The 23,315-nt window shown below is 44.0% G+C and overlaps 1 protein-coding gene across 1 annotated transcript in view; it reads right to left on the minus strand.

The window, feature by feature from the left end:
• LOC140907170 (dynein axonemal heavy chain 5) overlaps window positions 1–18,765 on the minus strand; it is a 268,060-nt gene extending 249,295 nt beyond the window's left edge. The window contains exons 1-7 of the mRNA XM_078851322.1: window positions 18,443–18,765; window positions 17,861–18,026; window positions 12,617–12,714; window positions 10,032–10,220; window positions 9,856–9,930; window positions 8,075–8,164; window positions 3,001–3,072 (exon numbers count right to left, since the gene is read on the minus strand). Coding sequence (XP_078707448.1) covers window positions 3,001–3,072; window positions 8,075–8,164; window positions 9,856–9,930; window positions 10,032–10,220; window positions 12,617–12,714; window positions 17,861–18,026 — 690 coding nt within the window. The 5' untranslated portion in view covers window positions 18,443–18,765. The remainder of the gene's footprint in view (window positions 1–3,000; window positions 3,073–8,074; window positions 8,165–9,855; window positions 9,931–10,031; window positions 10,221–12,616; window positions 12,715–17,860; window positions 18,027–18,442) is intronic.
• Window positions 18,766–23,315: the final 4,550 nt, after the last annotated feature.

Raw genomic sequence — 23,315 nt, forward strand, 5'->3', positions numbered from 1 at the left:
GTGTCAGACCTTTTAATCCAGCTCTTAAGCTCCTGCTGGGGAGCAGGGTCTGGGGCTTTCCCGGCTCCACGTGGCTCTCGGAAGCAGCGGCATGTCCCCTGTCTGGCTGCTACACATAGGGGAATCCAGGGGGCTCTGCACACTGCCCCCACCCCAAGTGCTGGGTCTGCAGCTCCCATTGGCAGTAGGAGCTGGAGGGGGACATGCCGCTGCTTCTGGGAGCTGTGGGGGTGGCGCCTGCAAATGGGGCAGCACGCAGAACCGCCTAGCCGTGCCTCCACGTAGGAGCCAGAGGGAGGACATGCTGCTGCTTCCAGAAGCTGCTTGAGGTAAGCGCCACCCAAAGCCTGCACCCCTGAGCCCCTCCTGCACCCCAACCCCCTGCCCCAGCCCTGATCCTCCTCCCCCCTCCTGCACCCCAAACCCTTCATCCCTAACCCCACCCCAGAGCTTGCACCCCAACCTCCTGCTCCAGCCCCGAGCCCCCTCCTGCACCCTCAACTCCTCATTTCTGGCCCCACTCCAGAGCCTGCATCCCCAGCCAGAGCCCTCACCTGCTGCCACACCCCAACCCCCAATTTCGTAAGCATTCATGGCCAGCCATATAATTTCTATACCCAGATGTGGCCCTCAGGCCAAAAAGTTTGCTCACCATGGCTTAGACGTCTGGGCCTGAATCCCAAGTATCCTTCCTTAATCCTCTGATTATGATTCCGGACTTAGGCCTCATCTCACAACCCTTACTCATGTGATCAGCCCCATTTACTTTATTTGGGTTACTTGCACGAGTAAGAATTAGTCATATGAGTAAAGTCTGCAGATTTAGGCCCTTAAACATTTCTCTATTGAATTTTACATTTTCACTTAGGAAAATAAGGGACTGTTACTCATACAATGGGTCATTACACCTTTGCTGATTTCAGAGTAACAGCCCACTATCAGTCACAGAGTAACAGAACACTATCCCCGATAATGTCACGGCTAACCTGGTAGCTGAACTTTGTGACTTTGTCCTTACCCATAACTACTTCACATTTGGGGACAATGTATACCTTCAGATCAGCGGCACTGCTATGGGTACCCGCATGGCCCCACAGTATGCCAACATTTTTATGGCTGATTTAGAACAACGCTTCCTCAGCTCTCGTCCCCTAAAGCCCCTACTCTACTTGCGCTATATTGATGACATCTTCATCATCTGGACCCATGGAAAAGAAGCCCTTGAGGAATTCCACCATGATTTCAACAATTTCCATCCCACCACCAACCTCAGCCTGGTCCAGTCCACACAAGAGATCCACTTCCTGGACACTACAGTGCTAATAAACAATGGTCACATAAACACCACCCTATACCGGAAACCTACTGACCGCTATTCCTACCTGCATGCCTCCAGCTTTCACCCTGACCACACCACACGATCCATCGTCTACAGCCAAGCTCTGCGATACAACCGCATTTGCTCCAACCCCTCAGACAGAGACAAACACCTACAAGATCTCTGTCAAGCTTTCTTACAACTACAATACCCACCTGCAGAAGTAAAGAAACAGATTGATAGAGCCAGAAGAGTTCCCAGAAGTTACCTACTACAGGACAGGCCTAACAAAGAAAATAACAGAACGCCACTAGCCGTCACCTTCAGCCCCCAACTAAAACCCCTCCAACGCATTATTAAGGATCTACAACCTATCCTAAAGGATAACCCAACACTCTCACAAATCTTGGGAGACAGGCCAGTCCTTGCCTACAGACAGCCCCGCAACCTGAAGCAAATACTCACCAACAACCACATACCACACAACAGAACCACTAACCCAGGAACTTATCCTTGCAACAAAGCCCGTTGCCAATTGTGCCCACATATCTATTCAGGGGACACCATCACAGGGCCTAATAACATCAGCCACACTATCAGAGGCTCGTTCACCTGCACATCCACCAATGTGATATATGCCATCATGTGCCAGCAATGCCCCTCTGCCATATACATTGGTCAAACTGGACAGTCTCTACGTAAAAGAATAAATGGACACAAATCAGATGTCAAGAATTATAACATTCATAAACCAGTCGGAGAACACTTCAATCTCTCTGGTCACGCAATCACAGACATGAAGGTCGCTATCTTAAAACAAAAAAACTTCAAATCCAGACTCCAGCGAGAAACTGCTGAATTGGAATTCATTTGCAAATTGGATACTATTAATTTAGGCTTAAATAGAGACTGGGAGTGGCTAAGTCATTATGCAAGGTAGCCTGTTTCCTCTTGTTTTTTCCTACCCCCCCCCCCCAGATGTTCTGGTTTAACTTGGATTTAAACTTGAAGAGTGGTCAGTTTGGATGAGCTATTACCAGCAGGAGAGTGAGTTTGTGTGTGTATGGGGGTGGGGGGGATGTGAGAAAACCTGGATTTGTGCAGGAAATAGCCCAACTTGATTGTCATGCACATTGTGTAAAGAGTTGTCACTTTGGATGGGCTATCACCAGCAGGAGAGTGAATTTGTGGGGGGGGGTGGAGGGTGAGAAAACCTGGATTTGTGCTGGAAATGGCCCACCTGATGATCACTTTAGATAAGCTATTACCAGCAGGACAGTGGGGTGGGAGGAGGTATTGTTTCATATTCTCTGTGTATATATAAAGCCTGCTGCAGTTTCCACGATATGCATCTGAGGAAGTGAGCTCACGAAAGCTTATGCTCTAATAAATTGGTTAGTCTCTAAGGTGCCACAAGTACTCCTTTCCTTACCTTTCCTGATGTTCATCATAAATCCTGTGAATAGCTACCTGCATAATTATTCACATCAGAACACTGCTAGGCTGTAAATATTTTTCCAGATCATAAAGGAACATCCTAACATATCCAAGTAGCCCTTTTCATGCAAATACTCCCTGCTGCTTTATCTGACTCCTTTGAGACTAGTTGTGTGAGTAAAGGTTTGTAGGATCAAATCCAAAATTTTAAGCAAGCTGTAAACATTATCTGATTTTTGCCTGACCTGAGAGATATTTGCAGTAGTTATTGCTTTATCTGTAGTCCTTAGAAAAAATGCACAAGTTCCTGTTAAGCCCTGTAAAAAAGACATATAACACACATACAAGTAAAAATAATATACTCAACAAATTGGAAAGAGACAAAAACTAAATCATAAAGAAAATCAATTACTCGAAAAAATATTTAACAAACTATTTCCTGAAACTACTGTACATTTATAGGCAAATAACTGGTTCTCAAATATCAATCAATCAGCTTTGTTTCTCAGCTGGCATTAATTCATTGAACATACCGGAGGAAAAGTTCAATTTTCAAGCATTTCAAGTACTTTCATAGATTCATTGTATTTTTAGGCCAGAATGAACCATTTTGGAATATTCTTTCCTTCCATTTATTTAATTTTAAAAAATCCCTAAAAGTGTATTTTTTTCAATCCAAATACATTTTTAAATGTCTAACATCAGCTTTTTCCTTCCTGGTGGATTAGAACCATGGGCAAACTGCACTATCAGTTTCTCAGACAACACTCAGATAAATTACAAGTATCTACAGCTAAATGAGCTTACAAATAAAATGAAAATCTTATAAATCTGAATAAAATTCTGTGCTTCATGTTTCTCTTTATTATTTATTTATATTATGATAATACTTAGGAACCCCAATCAAAGATGAGAGCCTGACTGTGCTAGACACCATACAGACATATGCAACTAGAGATGGTCAAAAATATTTGCACAAAAGTTTTTTCTGTCAGAAAATGTTGTTTTGTGAAAAAAAATTCCGCAAGAAAATATTGATTTTTGTCCAAATGTTTTATTTTCCAGTCAGAAAATTTGAATGAAAATTTTGTTCCATTACAATTTACATGACATTTTGTTAAAGTTTTTTGGAAACAAAAAACTTCAGTTTTCTATAAAGGTTTTGGATTCTGGGGATGTTTTCACTCCTTTCTCTCCCTTCTGTTCTTTCTCCCTCCCTCCTTTTCATATGGTGAGTTGAGGAAAGCATTTTGAAAGTTTGCAGGCATAATGCAGTCACCTTTGGTTAAAGGATAGATCCATAATTGGACAATTTAATCCACAGTTTGAGTGTTCTTGTTTCTTCACTGACCCTAAGTTCTCACAAAGCAGCATCCATGGGTAATGCTTTCTATGAATCTCCAGTTGGACTCCACCCTATACGCATGACCTTAGCTTATATGCCTTTGCTACCTTTCAGCTGGACTGCAGCAATACAATATATCTGGGCATGCAGGGCTGGCCTGAGTGGAAATGGTGCCCTTGGCAAATTTGTATTTTGGTGCCCACCCTCCACCTCCCACTATCACCCTTGGCTCCTACGGGCTCCCTGGGCTCCTCCCCCCACCTCCCACCCCATCACCTCTGGGCCATTACATATACTTCATATGGAATGTCCACAGGAAAGTCCAATCAATGTAGATGGGTGTCTCCCATGGTCCACTGTGAGTTAAGTCTCCCTTGATGAGCCACTTAGTTTGACTAGTCCCTTTAAGATGTGCTGGGTAACTACCTTGTGGGTGTAACCCCAGGAGCAAACATTTGAAATACAGGTATAGAGCCAATACTCATAACTTCAAACACAGAAATGATACATGCATACGAATAGCATAAACATATTCACCAAACCATAACCTTTTCATACATGCCACATTTTGTACAAGATTTGTTGCAAATATATAACAGTGGTTGCAACAATGATCTACATGGTCATGTTTTAATCAGATAACCTCACAATGCGTAACTGCTACAACTAGCAAATTCCTAGACCACTCTAAGCAGAAGCGCAGAAGTAAGGGTGGCATGGTATATGGTGTATTGCCACACTTACTTCTGTACTGCTGCAGTGGCTTGTGGTGCCTGGCGCTTGGCCTGTGGCTCAAGGCAGGCTTTGCACTGTCACATGGGGGCTGCATCATGTCAGAGCCCACGGCCCTCCTGCAGCCCCCTAGCCACTCCTGGCTCACCACAAGCATTTTGACAGGAAGTACTAAGCAGTAATAACAACAGTAATAAAACAAGTATGTGTGTGTGGGTGGGTGACAGAGTGTGTATGTGTATGAGAGAGAGAGACAGCCTGTGTGTGTGTGTTGTGGGACTGTGTGACAGAGTGTGTGTTGGGGAGTGTGAGACTCTGTGTGTGTGTGTGAGACAATCTGTGTTGGGGGACTGAGAGAGGCAGAGTGTATGGGGTGTGAGACAGACAGTGTGTGTGTGTGTGTGTGAGAGCCAGTGTGTATGTTCAAGAGTGTTAGACTGTCTCACACACACACAATCTGTGTTGGGGGACTGTGAGAGACAGGGTGTATGTGGGTGTGAGAGCCTGTGTGTGTGTGTGTTAGGGAAATTTGCGAGACAGTGAGCACACTGTCACTTTAAGCCCCCCCTGCCTCCCAGCTCCCCACCCCCACACCACTCATGTGGAAGTTTTGCTCCTCCTGGCCCCAGCCTGGCTGGACCCGCCGGAGACCGAGCAGTGCAGGGCCGCAGGCAGGGAGGGACTCGGCTCCGCTCTGGGCAGCAAGCAGTGGGCCGTGCTGCCAGTGACCAGCCCCGATTGTGCCGCTCTGGGCTCCTCGGGGCTGGGGCAGAGCCGGAGCCCTCAGCTGGCTAGCTGAGGAGCCAGTGAGGGAGAGGCCAGGGGGGCGGGAGAAGCCCACCAGCCCAGCGCAGGGGAGGGGCCGGAGAAGAGAGGAGTCTGGCCACAGCCATCCAGGGAAGCTCGAGCCCCTTGTGGCAACCTCCTGGCTACAGCCCCCTGGGCGTGGGCCCCGTTTGCCCAGCCCTGTGGGCATGAAATCATCATCCATTAGGCAACTCCAACTAGTAGAGAACACTGCAGTGCATCTTCTCAGCAACACAGGCCATCATACCTGTCCTTAGCACTCTACCCTGGCTTCCCATAAAACGTTAAGCCAAGGTCTCTGTCCTTATCTTGAAGGCACTCAATGGCCAGGGCACAGCATATCTAAAAGATCGCTAAAGCTCCGGGACGAGGACCGTTACTCAACTCCTTAGGCACAGCAGGACTTTCTGCAATAAGGTAAAGCTCATCTGTGCAAGAGGGTGAGCTTTCATGGTTTAGACTTCTCTACGAGCTGGTGGCCTGCACATAGCATTGCATGGATAAAAATATACTACTTTCAATACACAGAGCTAAATACTTTCACATTTATCAGAATTCTCTACACAAATCTTAAATTGATAGAATTCAAGTTTTGACTTTTCAGTATATAGCTTTCACCTGTATTAAACAAATGCTTATTTACATGGAGGAGAAAGTATAAGGGCTAATAAGGCCATATTCCCATATTGTATTGTTAAACACTGCAAAATATATACACAAGAGTAATCTAATATAGGCATCAGTTCTAGAAATATAACCTTATATTTGTACAACATAATTGAGTCAGTATGAAACGACAGCTTTGTTAGCACCAAGCCACCAATGGTTTTCATGAAATGCTTGAGCTTTCTTCTAGTTCCATCAGAAAGGGCTGGTTCAGCAGAATTCTCTAATCGCTGAGCAAAGAAATTGGTGCTTTCAGTACTCCAAGTCCACAAATATAGTTCCCCAGGAATTAAAGATCATCACAAACCTCACCACTGAGTGCTCCAAAGACACTCTTTTTTAACATGCCTTTTCTGAGGGCTTGTCTACACAAACACTTAGTTTGCAACAAGCCGGAGTGTAAATCTACCCCACACTAACCTGCTGCGCACTACATGATCATGTGGACCCTGCTGACAAAATCATAGAGTTTAAGGTCAAACAGGACCATTAGATATTCTAGTCTGACCTCGTGTATAACACAGACCACCAACACCACCCAGCACCCACAGACTAAACTCAACAATCGAAACGAGAGGCAAGTATTACAACCCACAAGAGATTAGATAATTATGTGCCACAGACAGAGAATGGGGGGACTGAGATGCATCAGTACTCAAGGCCCCCACAATGGCAGGGAAATAGTTAAAGGAGATATATCCAGATACTTCTGCCAAGTGACTTGCACCCACACACTGAAGACAAATACAACCTCCCTCCCCTCCCAAAGATCACTGCCAATCTGATCTGGGGGGAAATTCCTTCCTGACTCACATCTGGTGATCAGTTAGACACTGAGCATATGAGCAAGAATCAGCCAGCCAAGCATCTGAGAGAGAGAATACTCGGTGCCACCTCAGAGTCCTGGCCTACCCCACCCAATGTCCCATCTCCAGCTGTGGCCATCCCTGGTGCTGCAGAGGAAAAAGATAAAAACCTCTCTCAGAATACATTGGGGTGATTCTTTCCTGACTCCTGCTAGTGGCAGGCTGAAACCCTGAAGCATGAGCTTTAGGAACATAGGATATAATTTAGAAGTGAGCTCCAGAGCTGTTGAACCTTGCTCCCCACCATCACAAGCAACCGCATCACAAAACTGCATTCATTAATTTGTTCAGCTTAAAACTAATTAAGTTGTTTACCTCCACAACTGCTATTCGGAGCCTGAGCCCAAATGTCACTTAGTGCACTACTAGAAGACGCTCCGATATTACAGTGATGGGGGAGATATTCCCTATATAGAATAGAATAGAATCAAAACTAAAATGATTTTGTTGGAAGAATATACAAAATTTTTATCCTTTAAAATATACATTCTCAAAAAATATGTACATTTTAAAGAACAAAAATCTCTTTTTATTGTGGGTTCCACCTCTAAACTAGAAATGATGGAATAGTGAAAAATATAATTCATGAATTAAAAGTACTTGTTTAAAAAAAACTTCCAACACTTACAATACTATTAACAATGAATTATTTGACCAGCTCTCCTCCTGACAATGAGCTCTGAAACCTGTTAAACATCATTGCCTTCAAAGTCAGCTTTCCTGTAGAATTCCTGTCTCAGTTTATAATCTGGTGGGAGAATTTGCAATTATGGAGACATTGGTATATCTAACAATTATATAAAGCTATTTTAACATTGTACAATATTTAGCGCTTACCAGTATTCCACATTTTCCATCGTGAAAGCATTCACAAATTTAATATAAGGAATAAATGGATCATACCTCGGTAGAACCCATAGTAATAAATAACTTCTTCTGCAAAAGTGAACTTGGGGAAGACCCATCAGTCCTCAAAGGAACATTTGACTTTTGCTGCCAATTAAATTATAAATAAGATGTTACTAAAATAAAAATTCCATAGAAACTATTAATCATTATGTAATTAAATGTATGAACTATAACTATAGTTTATTCTGAATCAGAGATGAATCCATAGCTCTAGACCTAATCCTTGGCTCAGTTTTATCTGAATAACGAGTGCACAATCAAAGCCTCCTGAAATTGGTTTTAAAGTTCCCCTCTCACAGAAAAACTCAGAGGAGGAGGGGGGAAATGTCAGAAAACTTAGCTTGCAATATTTCATAGGCAAGCCTCCTTCATTGGAACAAATCGTTCAAAGCCACATGGAAAGAGCAGAGAGCACAGCTCTGAACCTTTACACATCTGCTGGATCCATGGAGAATTTAGTGCCCAACCTTGTGGATCTTGGAGAAAGTGCAAGGGAACATTTGCATCCCTCCTTCTGAAAACTTTAGCTCTCACACAAGCCGTGCTGTCACTGTCTACCTTTACTGTGCTTGCACACACTACTTTCCTGTCCCTCTGAAGAAGGGGAGAAGCAAAGGTCTGACCAAAATTTACTGCTGTGTAGATTTCTGCTCTGAAATCCACCAGACCCACAGGTAGTGCCAGATTGTGACTGCTCCCCATCACCATTCTTGCTGCCCAAAAACAATCCCTGCAAACCTACACACTGCACCAAGTGAACAGAATGCAGCTGAGATGGTGAGGAGGCAAAGGAGGCTAAGTTACCTTCACAGCTCCATTGATCCTGGGGTAACAGTGGTCAAATCAGTCTTCAGAACCAGTCAGAGCAGCAACAGGGCTGTTCTAACTTACATCAGCCAAAACAATCCCCAAGGGACCATTCCCTTTGACAGGGAGTGCATCACATTCCAGTTCTCCCCTTCACAGTCCCAAATGCTTCCTCTCAACATACTCCCTGTATTGGGGGACCAGAAGGGACTTGGAGAAAACCAGTGTAAGCTGGAGGAATCCTCAGCTACCCCTTTAGGGCAATTTTAAGGTCCCTTTGTGCCACTCTGGCATCACCAAATCACCTTAGTTGGGGTTAGGGATTTGGCCCTCTCTATTAATGGGGGAGCTTTAATAAGCATCCAGGGAGGGAGAAACATGGTACAGGGCACCACTCCCTCTCTCTCCACTACTTTAGTCTGCTTCTTTGCTCCCCTCCATAGTATGTAATAGAGGAGAACATGGGGGCCATTGTGATTTAGCAGGAACTGATACATTTTTCGTTTTTTCTACTCTTTTGAATCAGTGCTTCCCTGTCACTAGAGCTGGGCATGGTTCAGACCAGAGGGGAAGAATGAAATAGTTGGTCCAAGTCTCCTGTCTTCACAATTAGTTCCCCTAGTTTTTGAGTGCCTTATCATAGTGAACAGTTTGCCAAAGTGAACAGTCAATCCCTTTTGAAATCTTGATAACTTCCTCTTTTGGCCATTTCTGAGTTTTCTGTTTTCTACTGAGATTAAGAATCAAACCGTACCATACCATATCAAGAGAGGCTGCTCCAGTTCCCACTGAAGTCAATGGGGATTTTGCCAGTGACTTCAGAGGGAGCAGAATTAGACCTATGGTTTGAAAATACAAATGTATATGTAAGAGAATGCTCTTTAAGATTTTCTGATAAATATGAAATTGCCTTTCAAAAATGTTTTAATCTAACTTTGCTATTTGCAACAGTAATGCTAGAAACATACCTGCCATGCATCTTGGTAAAAAAAAAGTAACTTTTTAAGTCCGCTCTCCGCAAAGAATTCTCCTACAAGCTGAAACTAAAACAAAATTATAGTGCTAGTTAATTATAAAATATTCTGAGAAAAATCTGATGTATGGCAATTTAGGAAGCATTGAATACATACAAAATAAGTATTACCTTTTCATCAGAAATAACAAAGTCCTCTGCTTCCTGTTCATTTAAGCCTATCCCATCTGCTAATCTTAATATCAAATACTTGTGTCTGTCGTCTAACTGAGCTCTTCTCTCCTCCTTGGTGACTTTGGCCTGCTTGGCCAATTCTTTCTTAGCTTCACTGGACAGCACTACATTTTTCTTCCCATTTGGCTAGAAGATAAAAATGTTTTAGAAAATGTATTATTTTTCAGCACCCTTTTTCTCATTTAACATTTAAGCAGCATATGCTGTTGCTTTTTAAGACAGTTTCGAAAATTCTTTGAACAGGGAGATTTGATGGAAGGTACATTACTTGGCTTAGTGAAATGCTTCTTAACACATTTTAAAAAGTTTTTTAAGTTCTTATTTTACAGTAATACAAATAGCTGCATAGATTGATATCTACAACATTGTACAAGAAAATACCATTAAAAAGTTAAATAAAAAAAAGAGAGGAACATCAGTTCTAGGGAACTCACCAAGCCAAAAATATTACACATTATAGGGCCAGTACAATTAAAACTTCACATCTGCACCCCAGAAATAGAGATGTATTCAGACCTAAATTCACAATAAAAACATATGTCAAAACTGGACCTAATCCATAGATGCTGAACTCTGGGAATCCAGCTTCCAAACCTCTAAGTGTTCATTTCTCAGCTTTTGGTCCATTCCCATCTCTACTGTCAGCACTGTGAACTACCATTGCAAGAGTGTTACTCAACAGAAACAAACAAACAGCTCCACAGCAAAATCACCATCATCCTCACTCTCCTTTCTCCCTGGAACATGTTTAACTGGGCTTTCAGATGTAGCTCAGAGAAGGACTGTAACAGAAATGGAAAGAGAAAAGCCCACACAGACAAAGGATTTTTAAACAATCTTCAGATCTGTATAATAAGGAGGAAAGCACATGGTGAAGAAGAAATTTTGGAATAAATCGCAAATCTTTACCAATTTTATAGGAAGAAATATACACCTCATAGAAAAATGAAAAGTAAAGATTCATTCCAATGAGCCAGGTCCTCTGGTTTGTAGGATCCTCTGGCATAAAGCAGTCATACAGCCATCTTAACCACCAACCAGAGCATTCCCTTCATCTGCAGGAGACTGCTTGTGTGGTATGGGGCTGCCTTAGTGGCTCTTACAACTCCCCTCCTCCCTGTTCCCAGTGCAGGAGGTATAGCTGGGGAAAATGGGATGCAGCCACAATGTCCTTCTACTCCAGCAATCTCCAGCTAATGGAACAGCTCTTGGGGTACAAATTATAGCAGCTGTTAGCATGCTCTTAATTACCTCAGAGATTGGGTTGACCCCCACTTGGTCACTGAATTAGGGAGCGTAGATGTGGCCTAAAGCCATCCTTTCCCCTACCCTTTAGTCTTGCACCAGAAAATCTGTCCTGATATTTCTAAGCATCCTTTCCTACCTCTCAGAAGCATTTCCCTTACCACAGGAAGAGGAGCTAAATAACTAGTTACTGGGCAAATCTATTGTTATGCCTCTAAGAGAAGCATTTTTCTGATCCACACAGAATTCTTCTATTCATGAGCCATCTCTATTATCAACGTATCAGCTATGACTTCCATGCCAGTAACAGATTTTGTTGTTTTGTATTAGACTATGCCAAGGATGAAAGATCCAATTCCAGTATCCCTCAAGCCAAATATCATTCAACAAGAGTCAGAAGACTTACCACTTGAATGTATAATTATTAGTGATAACGGCGAGGTATAACAGGAGTATATGTGTTTAATTTAGAGCAGTTAGTGGTGCCATTCTTAAACAGTGCTCCAGATAATGTCACTGCAGTAAGAGTTTATCATCTCTGTGATGGATAAAATACTGGAAATTCAGTCCCTCCTTGTCTCTTAATATGGTTATTAGGTGACTAATCAAGTATCATTTTATATATATCATCTGATGTAGGTTTTGTTGTTGTTGTTTTTTGACAATTCCACTGCTGTAGGATATTTTTAAATTCTTTTCTGAGTGAGGATTGTGACACAGAGAAGGTATACAGCAGATTGACATTTTTATTCAGATCATGAATGAAAGCAGAATGAGGATACACTCCTCAGCTGAATTATCTGGAATATATTGTAAGCTTCCTTCCCTTTGTTTGTGAAGCACTTAGTCAAGTCTTCCTAGGTTATCTTTAACCCATGAAGACAAAGAAAAGGGGTGAACCAGTGTGTGACACTGAAACCAAATATAAAAATATTGTAACCACAGAAAATAACAGGTCTGCTTCTGCACATGTCATGAGGGCTTCCTAGGAACTGCTGGTCATTCAACTGCAGCAGGCTGAAGGAACTCGGCATCATCCGAAAGGCACTTAGGCCTAGATCCTCAAAGGTATGCAGGTGCCTAACTCCCATTAATTTCAATGGGAATTAAACACCTAAATATCTTTGAGGATCCAGGCCTTAGCACCTTGCAGGTCTGTACCAAATTTAGCAACTGCATTTTGACAATGAACCCTTCAGGAATGATCTGTAAAGGAAAAGCTTTGATAGTTAAAAGACAAAAGTTAGGTGACGAGCTTTTAAAATGAAATCGCTTGCCGAAACAGCAGCAGTTGAAGATGACACTCTTATAGCTGATCCTGGCTCAGTGATCTTCTTAAAGGCACCTCCACGCCTGTGGCCCTTTCCTTCACCATCTAGGATAAAGAAATGGCAAGCTATAGTTATTCATATTAACTGGCTGTAGATGCAATACAGTGCATCTTTAACACCAGCAATCACAAGTGATGATAGATGCTTTATAGCAACTTTCCTATCTTTGAAAAGGAACCAAGGAAAATTCTGGGAATTATAGATCCGCGAGCCCTTCCTTGGTGCAAGTGAAACTGAGGGAGTGTCTATTTAACAACAGAATAGTACCACATGCACAATCATTTTGGAGATTTTTTTGTTACATGTTAATTGAAAAAAATTGTAACACTGCATCATACATCAAACAAATACATGCATACGTATTTGACAGGAAGAATGCAAAACTTTCCCTGAACTAATCCATAGTGCCATTACTGTCTCCTCAAGACCTACCTCTGTGACAGTGTCTCTAAGAAATCAATGCCTTTGGGCTTGATTTTGCTACCCTTACTCAAATTGTACCTTACCCTGTGAGCAGTACTTTTAATTTGGAGTGCAGCGCTCCTCAAGGAAAGTAATGTTTGCAGAACTGGACTACTTATAATTATTATTAGAAGAAAACTGAAAATGTGTAAATGTACATATTTAATTGTAACTGTCTTCCACTACTCTTTGTATGTCGCTTGTCTTGCAAGCTCGCTGTGGGAGGGATTGTGTCTTCATATATGTTTGTACAGCATCTAGAACAATGAAGCCCTGGTCCTGATTGGGCCTCTGGATGCTATCATAATACCAATATTAAATAATAATAAAATCCACTTTGCAGTCATTTATATGTTCAGGATACTGAAATATATCAAGTATGTGCTATCTAGAGCAAGTTGGAATACAGTCTTTTTTCCCCAATGGAAAATTTTGATGAAAAATTAAAATTTAAAAATTCAGTCAAAAACTAAAAACTTCTGGCTGAAAACCTAACATTATCAGCCTTGCAGCTGAAAATAAACATTTTTTATTCAAAATGCCTATATAGTGCCTGATGGGAGTTGTAGTTTAGTTGAAAAACCCAATTTTCTGTTTCAATTTTGACAGAAGTTTTTTTTACCAGTCCTAGAGCTATCCTTAAAAAACATACACTGATGCTTCATCAGTATTCTATCTCACTGATGGGAAAAAATCCTGTACTGTGTGATTCCAGACAAATAACACAGACAGAAACTAAAATTGTGCCCCTCTAAAAATTAAAAGGACTCTGTGAACTTCGTTTTTTTTAAGTTGACTATTTTTTAAAAAATTCCAGTTTCGGGATAGAGCATCCTTTATTGTTCTGAATGGTCTTTCTATCTCTTATATTAAAAATATGTTTTTCCTGCTCCCTTGATGTAATATTCCCATACATGAGATTGCTTAAGTGCATTTCCTTTAAAAACAATTATTCAAAATGAAGGAAATCACCAGGTAAACCAGTATCAACATCCATTTACATGCCTTACCACACAAATACACACACAGACTCCTCAGCCACACAACAAAGTTCCTTTCTTTTCCAAAACACAATTATCCACAATGCAAATCCTTTTCCTCACAGTCACACTAACTCACAACCTTAACATGATAAATTAATAATATCCTACAATATCCTGGACAAACCTTACTGAATTGAGTTTAATACTTTGGGGGTCCATAATATTCAAAATGTAGTTGTTCAAGTGTTATTCTGAGATAATATGTAACTGCTCTCGGATGATGTCTGCAAAAGTAATTCTTTCAGTTATCAGTCCTTTGAAGCCACCTTCCTAGAGAGGTTCACATATATTGTTCAAACTGGATTCTCCAGGGACCAACAGACAAAGAGCGGATTTCTGGATAAGTAGCCTGGTTTTAAACAGCTTCAGAGCTTTTGATCTGATCCAGCAAATGGACAAGATCTTCATTCTACAGCAGGGGGAGGGTATTCGTAGGGAACGGTTGGAAGGACTGACACTCTGACCAGAGCCTTTGCCCGGGGGGGTGGAGGATGATCTCCGGTAAGCTTATTAGCATGGGTAGGGGTTCTTTTATTGTTTTAATATGTTTTCTCTGTAGTGCTTTTACCTTAAGAATAAAATATGCTTGCTTAGGAAAAGCTGTGTGATAACTTATAACTGTGGGCACTCACGCTGTGTACTGTCACTGAGGGGACAGGCAAACAGGCCTGCTTAGGCAGACTCTTCTTTGCTGGGAATAACACAGTGAAGACAAGGAACCGTTCAACCTAGAGATACTCTGGTCAGGAGAGACAGGGACACAGGTCTCCACCCACAAAAAGCAAAGGCTGGGGAGCTGGAAGCCTGAGAGTGGGTGCCTTTGCTGGACCACTGAGGGGAAATGCAGGTGCAGTTGCCCTGAGCTTGTGTGTGACTGTGAAGAACTGGATGCATGCATGGTAGGTGGCTGTATGTTGGAATAGACAGGGAGTCTGTTGTGGAATGGAAGAGTCTGTGAGTGTGTCTGGCTATTAGGACATTTGGGTGTTGAGGCCGTGAATCAGCACTATATTGTTATGCTGGATGTTGGGAGGCTCCTAGCAAACATGTCTGATCTATGGACAATCAGAAACTACAGTGAAGCTGATGGTCATGCTAGTCACCTTCCATTCAGGTGAATGAGGGATCGATTAAATGCCCCTTCATTTAGTGATAGCTAAAACAATGAACGCCGTTGCCCAAGGACTAAAGTGAATGCAAACTCGGGTCCAGGGATTGATATGGTTGCTGCTGTCCATCAGGGCATGTGTAAATAGTGAACCAGAGAGCAGACACAAAGCAAAAAGCAGGAGAAATTCTGGTAATGTGGCTCTTGGGGCAGAGTGGTAGCTGGAAAGGCAGGCTTAGAGTTCTCCTAATGGAAACAAGCTGCCATGGGCATAGGCACCAATTCCGTGAATGCTCTGGGGCTGGAGCCCCCGCAGGGAAAAATTAGTGGATGCTCTGCACCCACCAGCAGCCAAGCTCCCCGCCCCTCCCCTGGCCTCACCTCCTCCTCTGCCTCCTCCCCTGAGCACAAGGCATCCCCGCTCCTCCCCTCCTCCCAGCGCTTGCCACCGCCAAACAGCTGTAGCAAGCTCTGGGAGGGAAGGGGGAGGAGTGGGAACGTGGCACGCTCAGGAGAGGAGGTGGGGAAGAGGCAGGGCTGGGGATTTGGGGAAATGAGTTGAATAGGGGCAGGGAGGGGGCGGAGTTGAGTCGGGGACTTTGGGAAAGGGGTGGGAGGGGGCAGGGCATGGCCGGGGCCAGAGGGGGGTCGAGCACCCACCAGCACCATTAGAAGTCAGCACCTATGGCCATGGGTAGCACGTGAATCACCGGGTGGGAGAGGCTAGCCCTCTGCCACACCCCTTCCACCCAAGGCCCCACCCCTTCCACACCCCCCACCGGAGCCGCTAGCTCCCCCCACCAGCCCAGGAACACCGGGAGGGCTGGCAGCACAGCTGCAGCTCCCCCAACCCTGGAGCGAAGGAAAAGTGGGTGGCACGGCCAAAACCCCCACCCAGTCCAGGAGCACAAGGAGGGTGGGTGGCACAGCCCAAGCTGGGGCTACCCCACAGGGAAACTGGACTCCAGCCACGAGCGGGAAGCAGGCAGAAATGAGCCTGGGGGCAGAGCATGGGTGAAACCACACCTTACTATTTGGGGACGCAGAGCAATGTCCAGAATATCTGTTAACTGCTCAGGCCAAAGGAGCAACAGTAATAAGGTCACAGTCCTGCAAAGTGCTGAGAACTCTAGCCCTGATCTAGCAAAACACTCCAGAATGTGCTCACCTTTAAATGTATGAGTGGTCCCAATGAAGACAATGGATTTACTCAGCTGGTTAAAGCTAAGCACACGCCTAAGTACATTGCTGGATCAGGGCTGATGACCTCTGAGTTCAGGACAGGTTGTTACACGTGTTAATGCTAGCTTGTTGAATTCCTTTGTGGACTATAAACTAAACTCTCCCAGGCAAGGGAGAAAGAGACTGAATTGTTCTGACTCTGCCTCCAAACTGTGGAGGAACATTAGGAAAACTGCACCCTAGCAGAAATGCCTGGGGAGAAAAGGATTATTTTGGTGTGAAGGTTTTTGTTTCAAATTTTATTTGAGAGGCTTCGCAGCCAGTCAGGACAGAGCAAGATGGAAATAATTAAAAAGGACTAACTGGGAGAAGCAGACTCAGGTTCACAGCCTGCTATGCTTCCATAGCAGTATTAATAATATCCATTAAAGAACCTACTAATACCTCCTAAATACATTTTAAAATTAAGCTGGAAAGCTGTTAGACCCTGGAATTTCACCACTTTTCATAGTTGCTACTGCCTCTAAGACTCCTCTGTTATTTCTTCATCTAAATTTTCATGATCAATCTCACATATTTTTGGCACGCCTCCTACTTCCAGTTATGTTTTAATAACTTCAGCATATGGAATAACTAGAATATGAAAGTTACTATGATTACAATGGAAAATACACATATTTCAGTAGGATGTGTAACTTCCTCTTGCTGATCATTTTAACCGGTGAGACTGCTTTTGAACCCCTTCAAGTTCATGAACCAACAACTTGTCACATGTATTTTCTTTCTCATAGACATTCTGTTATATATACACCTTAGAGGTTTTCAGTAATGTTTATCATCAGCATATTCAATTTCTCCACAGTATTAGTTATCTGTCAATATTTTTTTCTAATCTGTAGTCCTATGAATCTGTTGTTACCTATTTTTGTTGAGCTCTTTCCTCTTTTGCTCTAGTTATTAGATAACTCCTAAATATTGCTTTTCCTGTCTCCTAAAGAAGCCCTCACCTTATTGTCTTTATCATTTAATTGAAAGTACTGAACAATATTGTCATGGATCCACAGGATCGGTGCTATGGCCCCAGCTTTGGAACAGTCTCTGGGAGGACCCCTTCAGCATGTCAGACTCCCTAGGAGTCTCACTCTTCTCCAGGATAAGCCACGCAACTTCACTGCCTCGTTAGGCTGCACTTCTGGGTTTTCAGCACCCCTGCTTCACACCATGAGCTTTGTGATTCTGAGCCTTTGTTAATTTAGGCCCTACCTTCCCTACAGCTGTAGGGGCCTGTTTTAAAGTGAAAAATTCTATTGAATAGTGAGTTTCTTTTTTTGTTCCTAGAAAACCATTTCCCAAATAGTGTCAATATAAAGCATTTCCCATTATTTCCTCCCCTACCTTTGTTGATAGTGATTAGAGGCGGACTGAGCTCAGTGTCAGGCTTGGAGACAATTAAGGCCTCTCTTGGTTCTTGGACTGCTTCTTGCTGTGCAGGTTCAGGAGTAGAAGGGCTGAGCTCAGCTCCTCCCCCTGATTCAGTCACACATCCCCCTGCCTCCTCCATCTGCAGCAGCACACAAAGTAACCAAAGACAATGAGATAGAAGATGACTGACAGCTGGACAGTGAAGTTCACGAACTGTCCTTGTAATGTTAAAAGAAAGGTGCACATTTACTACACCTTCAAGTTTTTTCCATTTATAGCATCCAACACTACAGAACAGGGGACTTTTGACTAGCAGTAAACAAAACCACTGATCCAATTGCTTTCCATCTCAGGATTTTGCAAATTCAGTTAAAATGGTACTTAGATTCAAACTACACACAGCTTTAGTTTTGCAAAACTACTCCAGCTGGTGGTTTGCAAAACAATAAAAGCCCCTCTCTATTTGTCCTTAAGACAACTATCCTGAGAGTTTTTATGATTGTCTCTATCATTATCCCTTTCCCAGATTTGCAATTATTGGAGTTAGAAACTCACCCTTTCGGGGAAAGCGTAAGCTCCTACTGTAAGCTCTGTTGCAGGTCCTGCAGAGAAGCCTGGGGCACAGGGAATTGGGAGACTTGTTTACTCTCTCAGCAGGTTTTTGAGTTTGCTGTCTTCCCGGGCGCTCTGAATTCCTCAGCTGCTACAAACTCTTGCAAACCCAGCTAGAACTCCACAGCTCTGGAGACACCTCATCCCTCCCTATTCCCCACTGTGCCTGCTGAGGTTTTCATTTCATTATTGCCCATCAGTCTTTTTCATGTAATTTAATTTTCTCTGTAAGAGAAGGGAAACCTCCAGACAAACAGCTCCCTTGAGCCTCCCCACTTGCTAATGTGCTGTTGCTATGGAGCATATGTACACACAGTGGAATTGTACACTGACTCATGGGAGGGCATAGTTAGCTGTATCCCAGCAATGAAGTGTTTCTTCTTAAAAACAACCTCCCAGAGAGCTGGAAATTCTTTGTATTCTCTTCAGGTTACATTATGCAATTGCCTGTGCTCTGTACACAAAGTAAAACTATTTCCCCATGTTTATTCCCCCCCTCCACCCCCCACTGTTCCTCAGACATTCTTGTCAACTGCTGGAAATGGCCCACCTTGATTATCACTACAAAAGGTTCCCCCCCACCCCCGCTCTCCTGCTGGTAATAGCTCACCTTAAGCGATCACTCTCTTGTTACAGTGTGTATGGTAACACCCATTGTTTCATATTGTCTATGTATATAAATCTCCCCACTGTATTTTCCACTGAATGCATCTGATGAAGTGAGCTGTAGCTCATGAAAGCTTATGCTCAAATAAATTTGTTAGTCTCTAAGGCTCCACAAGTCCTCCTTTTCTTTTTGCGAATACAGACTAACACAGCTGCTACTCTGAAACCTGTCATTTAGCAATTACTTTCACTTGGCATTTCTCCACCTCTCTCTGCCTGGGCAAGGCTATTTATAGATGAATATGAAATACATTCTATTGCTTTGCTATTTGTGTTGCTGCTGTAACTGACAATATCTAACATTTGTAATTTGTTTTAAATGTATTACCTGTAACCCCTCTGCGAGGTGGTGTCTGCAGGACAAGGGCTGGGTTCAATATCTTTTCGGGGCTCTCTTAACATAGCAAAACAGAAATGGCTCAAGCCTTCACCCATTAACGTGGGAAAACTAAATACCACCCCTAAGTACCTCTAAGAGGCAACACTTCCCCACTTGCAAGCACAGAGTCTGTATATTACAAAAGAAAACTTTTATTGAAAGGGAACCCAGCATTAATTTGGGAAGACATCACAACAACAATTCAAACTATAAGTAAACACCCACCCCACAGCACATTGGGTAGCGTCCCTTTCCTCAGTTACCCACCTCTGGTGTGAACGTCCAATGGACAAATGTTCCTTTAACATGCCACTCCCCTTTCCCTCCGCTGCACTCCTCTCATGGTTGGTTGTCTGTGTCATGCTGTCTGCAGTGGCTCACAAGCAAGAATACCAAACTCAGGGCAGACTGTTAAGAAGCAGGGTAGACACCCCAAACTGGTGGTGTGTTCTAAAATTAGATTCACCAAGGCAGTAACAAACGTGAACTCCTGGATCACAACAACAGGCTTACCATGGAGTCACAGACAGCCCCCTTAGACCAGTGGTTTTCAAACTTTGTTTCTGGGAACCAGGTTGAAGAAAATTGTTGATGACCGTGACCCAATGGAACTGGGGATGAGGGATTTGGGGTGTGGGAGGGGCTCAGGGCTGGGGCAGAAAGTTGGTGTGCAGGGGTGAGGGATGCAGGGCGAGGCCGGGAATGAGGGGTTCAGGGTGTGGGAGGGGGCTCTGGGCTGGGGCAGGGGGTTGCGGTCCAGGAAGGGGTCAGGGCTCTGGGCTGGGGGTGTAGGCTCTGGAGTAGGGCCGGCGATGAGGGGTTTGGGTGCAGGAAGGGGTTCCAGGTTTGGGGGAGCTCAGGACTAGGGCAGGGGATTGGGACACGGGGTTGGGATGCGGACTTACCTCTGGCGGCTCCCAGTCACCGGCGCAGCTGGGGTGCAGAGGCAAGCTTCCCACCTGTCCTGGCACTGCAGACCATGCTGCACCCCGGAAACAACCAGCAGCAGGTCCGGCTCCTAGGTGGAGGCGCACAAGCAGCTTTGCATGACTCTCACCCACAGGACCCTTCTCCCTTCTCCCCTCTCCCCTGTTCCCATTGGCCAGTTCCCAGTCAGTCCCTGGCCGATGCTCGGGGCGGGCACAGCGCACAGAGCCCCATGGCCCCCCTGCCTAGAAGCCGGACCCCCTGCTGGCCACTTCCAGGGCACAGTGCAGTATCAAAACAGGTAGGCACCAGCCTGCCTTAGCTGGGCAGCACCACCGACGGGACTTTTAACGTCCTGGTCGGCAGTGCTGACCAGAGTGACCCAGTGCCTGACACGCCGCAACCCAGTACTGGGTCGTAACCCGAAGTTTGAAAAACGCTGCCTTAGACTCTCCAGTCTATCTTGCCACCCAGAGAAATTGGACTTAGTGATAAATGGTCACTCACACCAAAAATCTTACAATATTCAGGTTGCTTCCTGTCCCAAGAGACCAGTCACTTACCCAAAGATCAATTGGTACCCTAGATCTTACACCGAAGACAATGACCATAGCCAATCCTGTAATAAACTACATAAAGGTTTATTAACTAGAGAAAAGAAATTAGAGTTATTTACAGGTTAAAACAAGCAGACATATCCGCACAACTGAGATATCTAAACCATAAGAGTGACAGAGTTGTCATGATCTGTCAATTCAAAGTGGACCCAGGGGTAACCCCTGGGGATCTCTGCTCAGTTTAGAGTCTCTGGCCCTGTCAGAATTTAAACAACAAAGAGAGATGGAAAACTTTCCTGTCACTTTGTTTTATTTCCTTCATTCAGCTTCAAATCCACAGGACATGCTTCCTTGCACGTAGCATTTCCAGGGTATGATATGGCCATTAACCAGTCCTTTGTATTGTGATGTTCCTTGACGGTCAATCCAATTTTGATAGTCCATCTGAATGGGCAGAAGAGACAATTCCCATGCCTGAGTTCGCAAGTTCAGAGCAAACATTTTCAAAGTTTATAAAGCAAAATTTACGTATTTTCTTATAGCATGGAATACCGACATTACAAGTGAGATTAATGCATGAAGCAATGTACAAGCATTTCATAGCATTTAAACACTTCATACAGTCTAATAATATATTAACCTATTTTGAGCAAAACTAACATATAGGTGACCTGGTCTGGTCTCCAGCTATGAGTTTTTTAGTTCTTAGCTAATTCCTGCAGCCTGGGCAAGAGCTAGCACTTGGTTTGTCAGCATCACAGTCTGAGGTCACAGAAGTCCCCGAATTCAGTGATGCGTTTACATGGGTTCCCTTCTCACCCCTGAAATCTGAGCAATGCCTCTACTGCTGCCGCTGCCAGCAACCACTGCCACAGTTGGCCACTGGCGGCCGCCTCTGCCACTGCTCAGCGCTGCTGCTCTCTCTGATGCTGTTTGCCGCTATCTCTGCCACCACTTGCCACTGTTATCTCTGCCACTGCTTACTGCCACCTCTGCAATGCCGAGTTCTGAGCTTCTGCCACTTAGCCCAGTTCTTAGTGATTTCAGCTCGATTTTACGGGTAATGGGGAACTTCACTGCTACTCCAGCCTCTGCATAGTCTCTCACTGCAACGCTGCCTGTATAATTTGAGCCGGGGTTCTAGAAGCATAAACCCTGAAAATAGCCATTTTTTAAAAAGTTTCTAGGTGCTTTTTTTTTTTTTTTTTGCCCAGGGCTAGAATCATAAAGTCATAGAACTGGAAGGGACCTCGAGAGGTCATCTAGTCCAGACCCCTGCACTCATATTACAAATCATATTATTGATGTGGTGCAAGGTCTACGTCTGTTGAGTTTTCCCCAAGATAGTGCATGGCACTCACTAAATTTTTGGGGGACCCAAATTGAGAACAGTATTTAAGAAAATGTACATTTTTACACTGCCCATGCATGAGTACAGAAAAATGGCTAGAATGTTTCCAACCTGGCCATTTTATGCACTTTAAACTCAACTCTTGTAAGTGCTCTAAAATCCAAACAGTTACTTAGATTACTTTAAATTTGGTATCCCTCATGGAAACATGAGGCAGTCCAAAGGTGAGACCAAGGGGTTTCAGGCCATCCCCCCAAAATTGTTCTCTTCTGCTGCCTTGTTCTGTTAAACTGAGATTAATGACTGGATGAATCACAGACCTCATGATGACTGTGAATTCACCCTTCAATTAACACAACTAAGGATAAGTTCATCAAAACCCCCACCTAAGACATAAGGAGTATTGAACTCAGTGACTGGTGGTTGCTGCAAATTTGTGAGTTATGGGGGGCAATTTCATTTTGGGGGGAACATAATCAAAAGTACTTTCTGGGAAAATATAAGATGTGAATGCTTCCCATGGGAGAAGTTTTGGGGATGGAGAAGTGCGGGAAAGGGAGAGAAGGGTTTGGGGCTGCATTACGGTTTTGGGGATGGATGGTAGGCAAGTGAGAGAGATTGGGGGCTCAGGTGAAGGAGACATGGGATCCCCAAGCTCTGCCAGTGCATTCCAACTCCCTGGCCCTCCCATTTCTACCATTGGACCCCATCTTTCCTGCACCCCAACCACCCTGCACCCCAGCATTACAAGTACACTCAATGCCCCTGATCCCAACCTTCCTGTACCTCCCAGCTCTACCAGTGCACCCCAATGTCCCTGCACCACCAGCTCTGCCAGAACACATCCAATCCTGCACCCCACACTCTGCCAGCACATCCCACCCAATCCTGCATCTCATGGGCGGCACATGAACCACCCCCAGTTCGGGGAGGCTG

This window comes from Lepidochelys kempii, chromosome 2, assembly GCF_965140285.1.
Source record: "Lepidochelys kempii isolate rLepKem1 chromosome 2, rLepKem1.hap1, whole genome shotgun sequence".
Classification (NCBI taxonomy): domain Eukaryota; kingdom Metazoa; phylum Chordata; order Testudines; family Cheloniidae; genus Lepidochelys; species Lepidochelys kempii.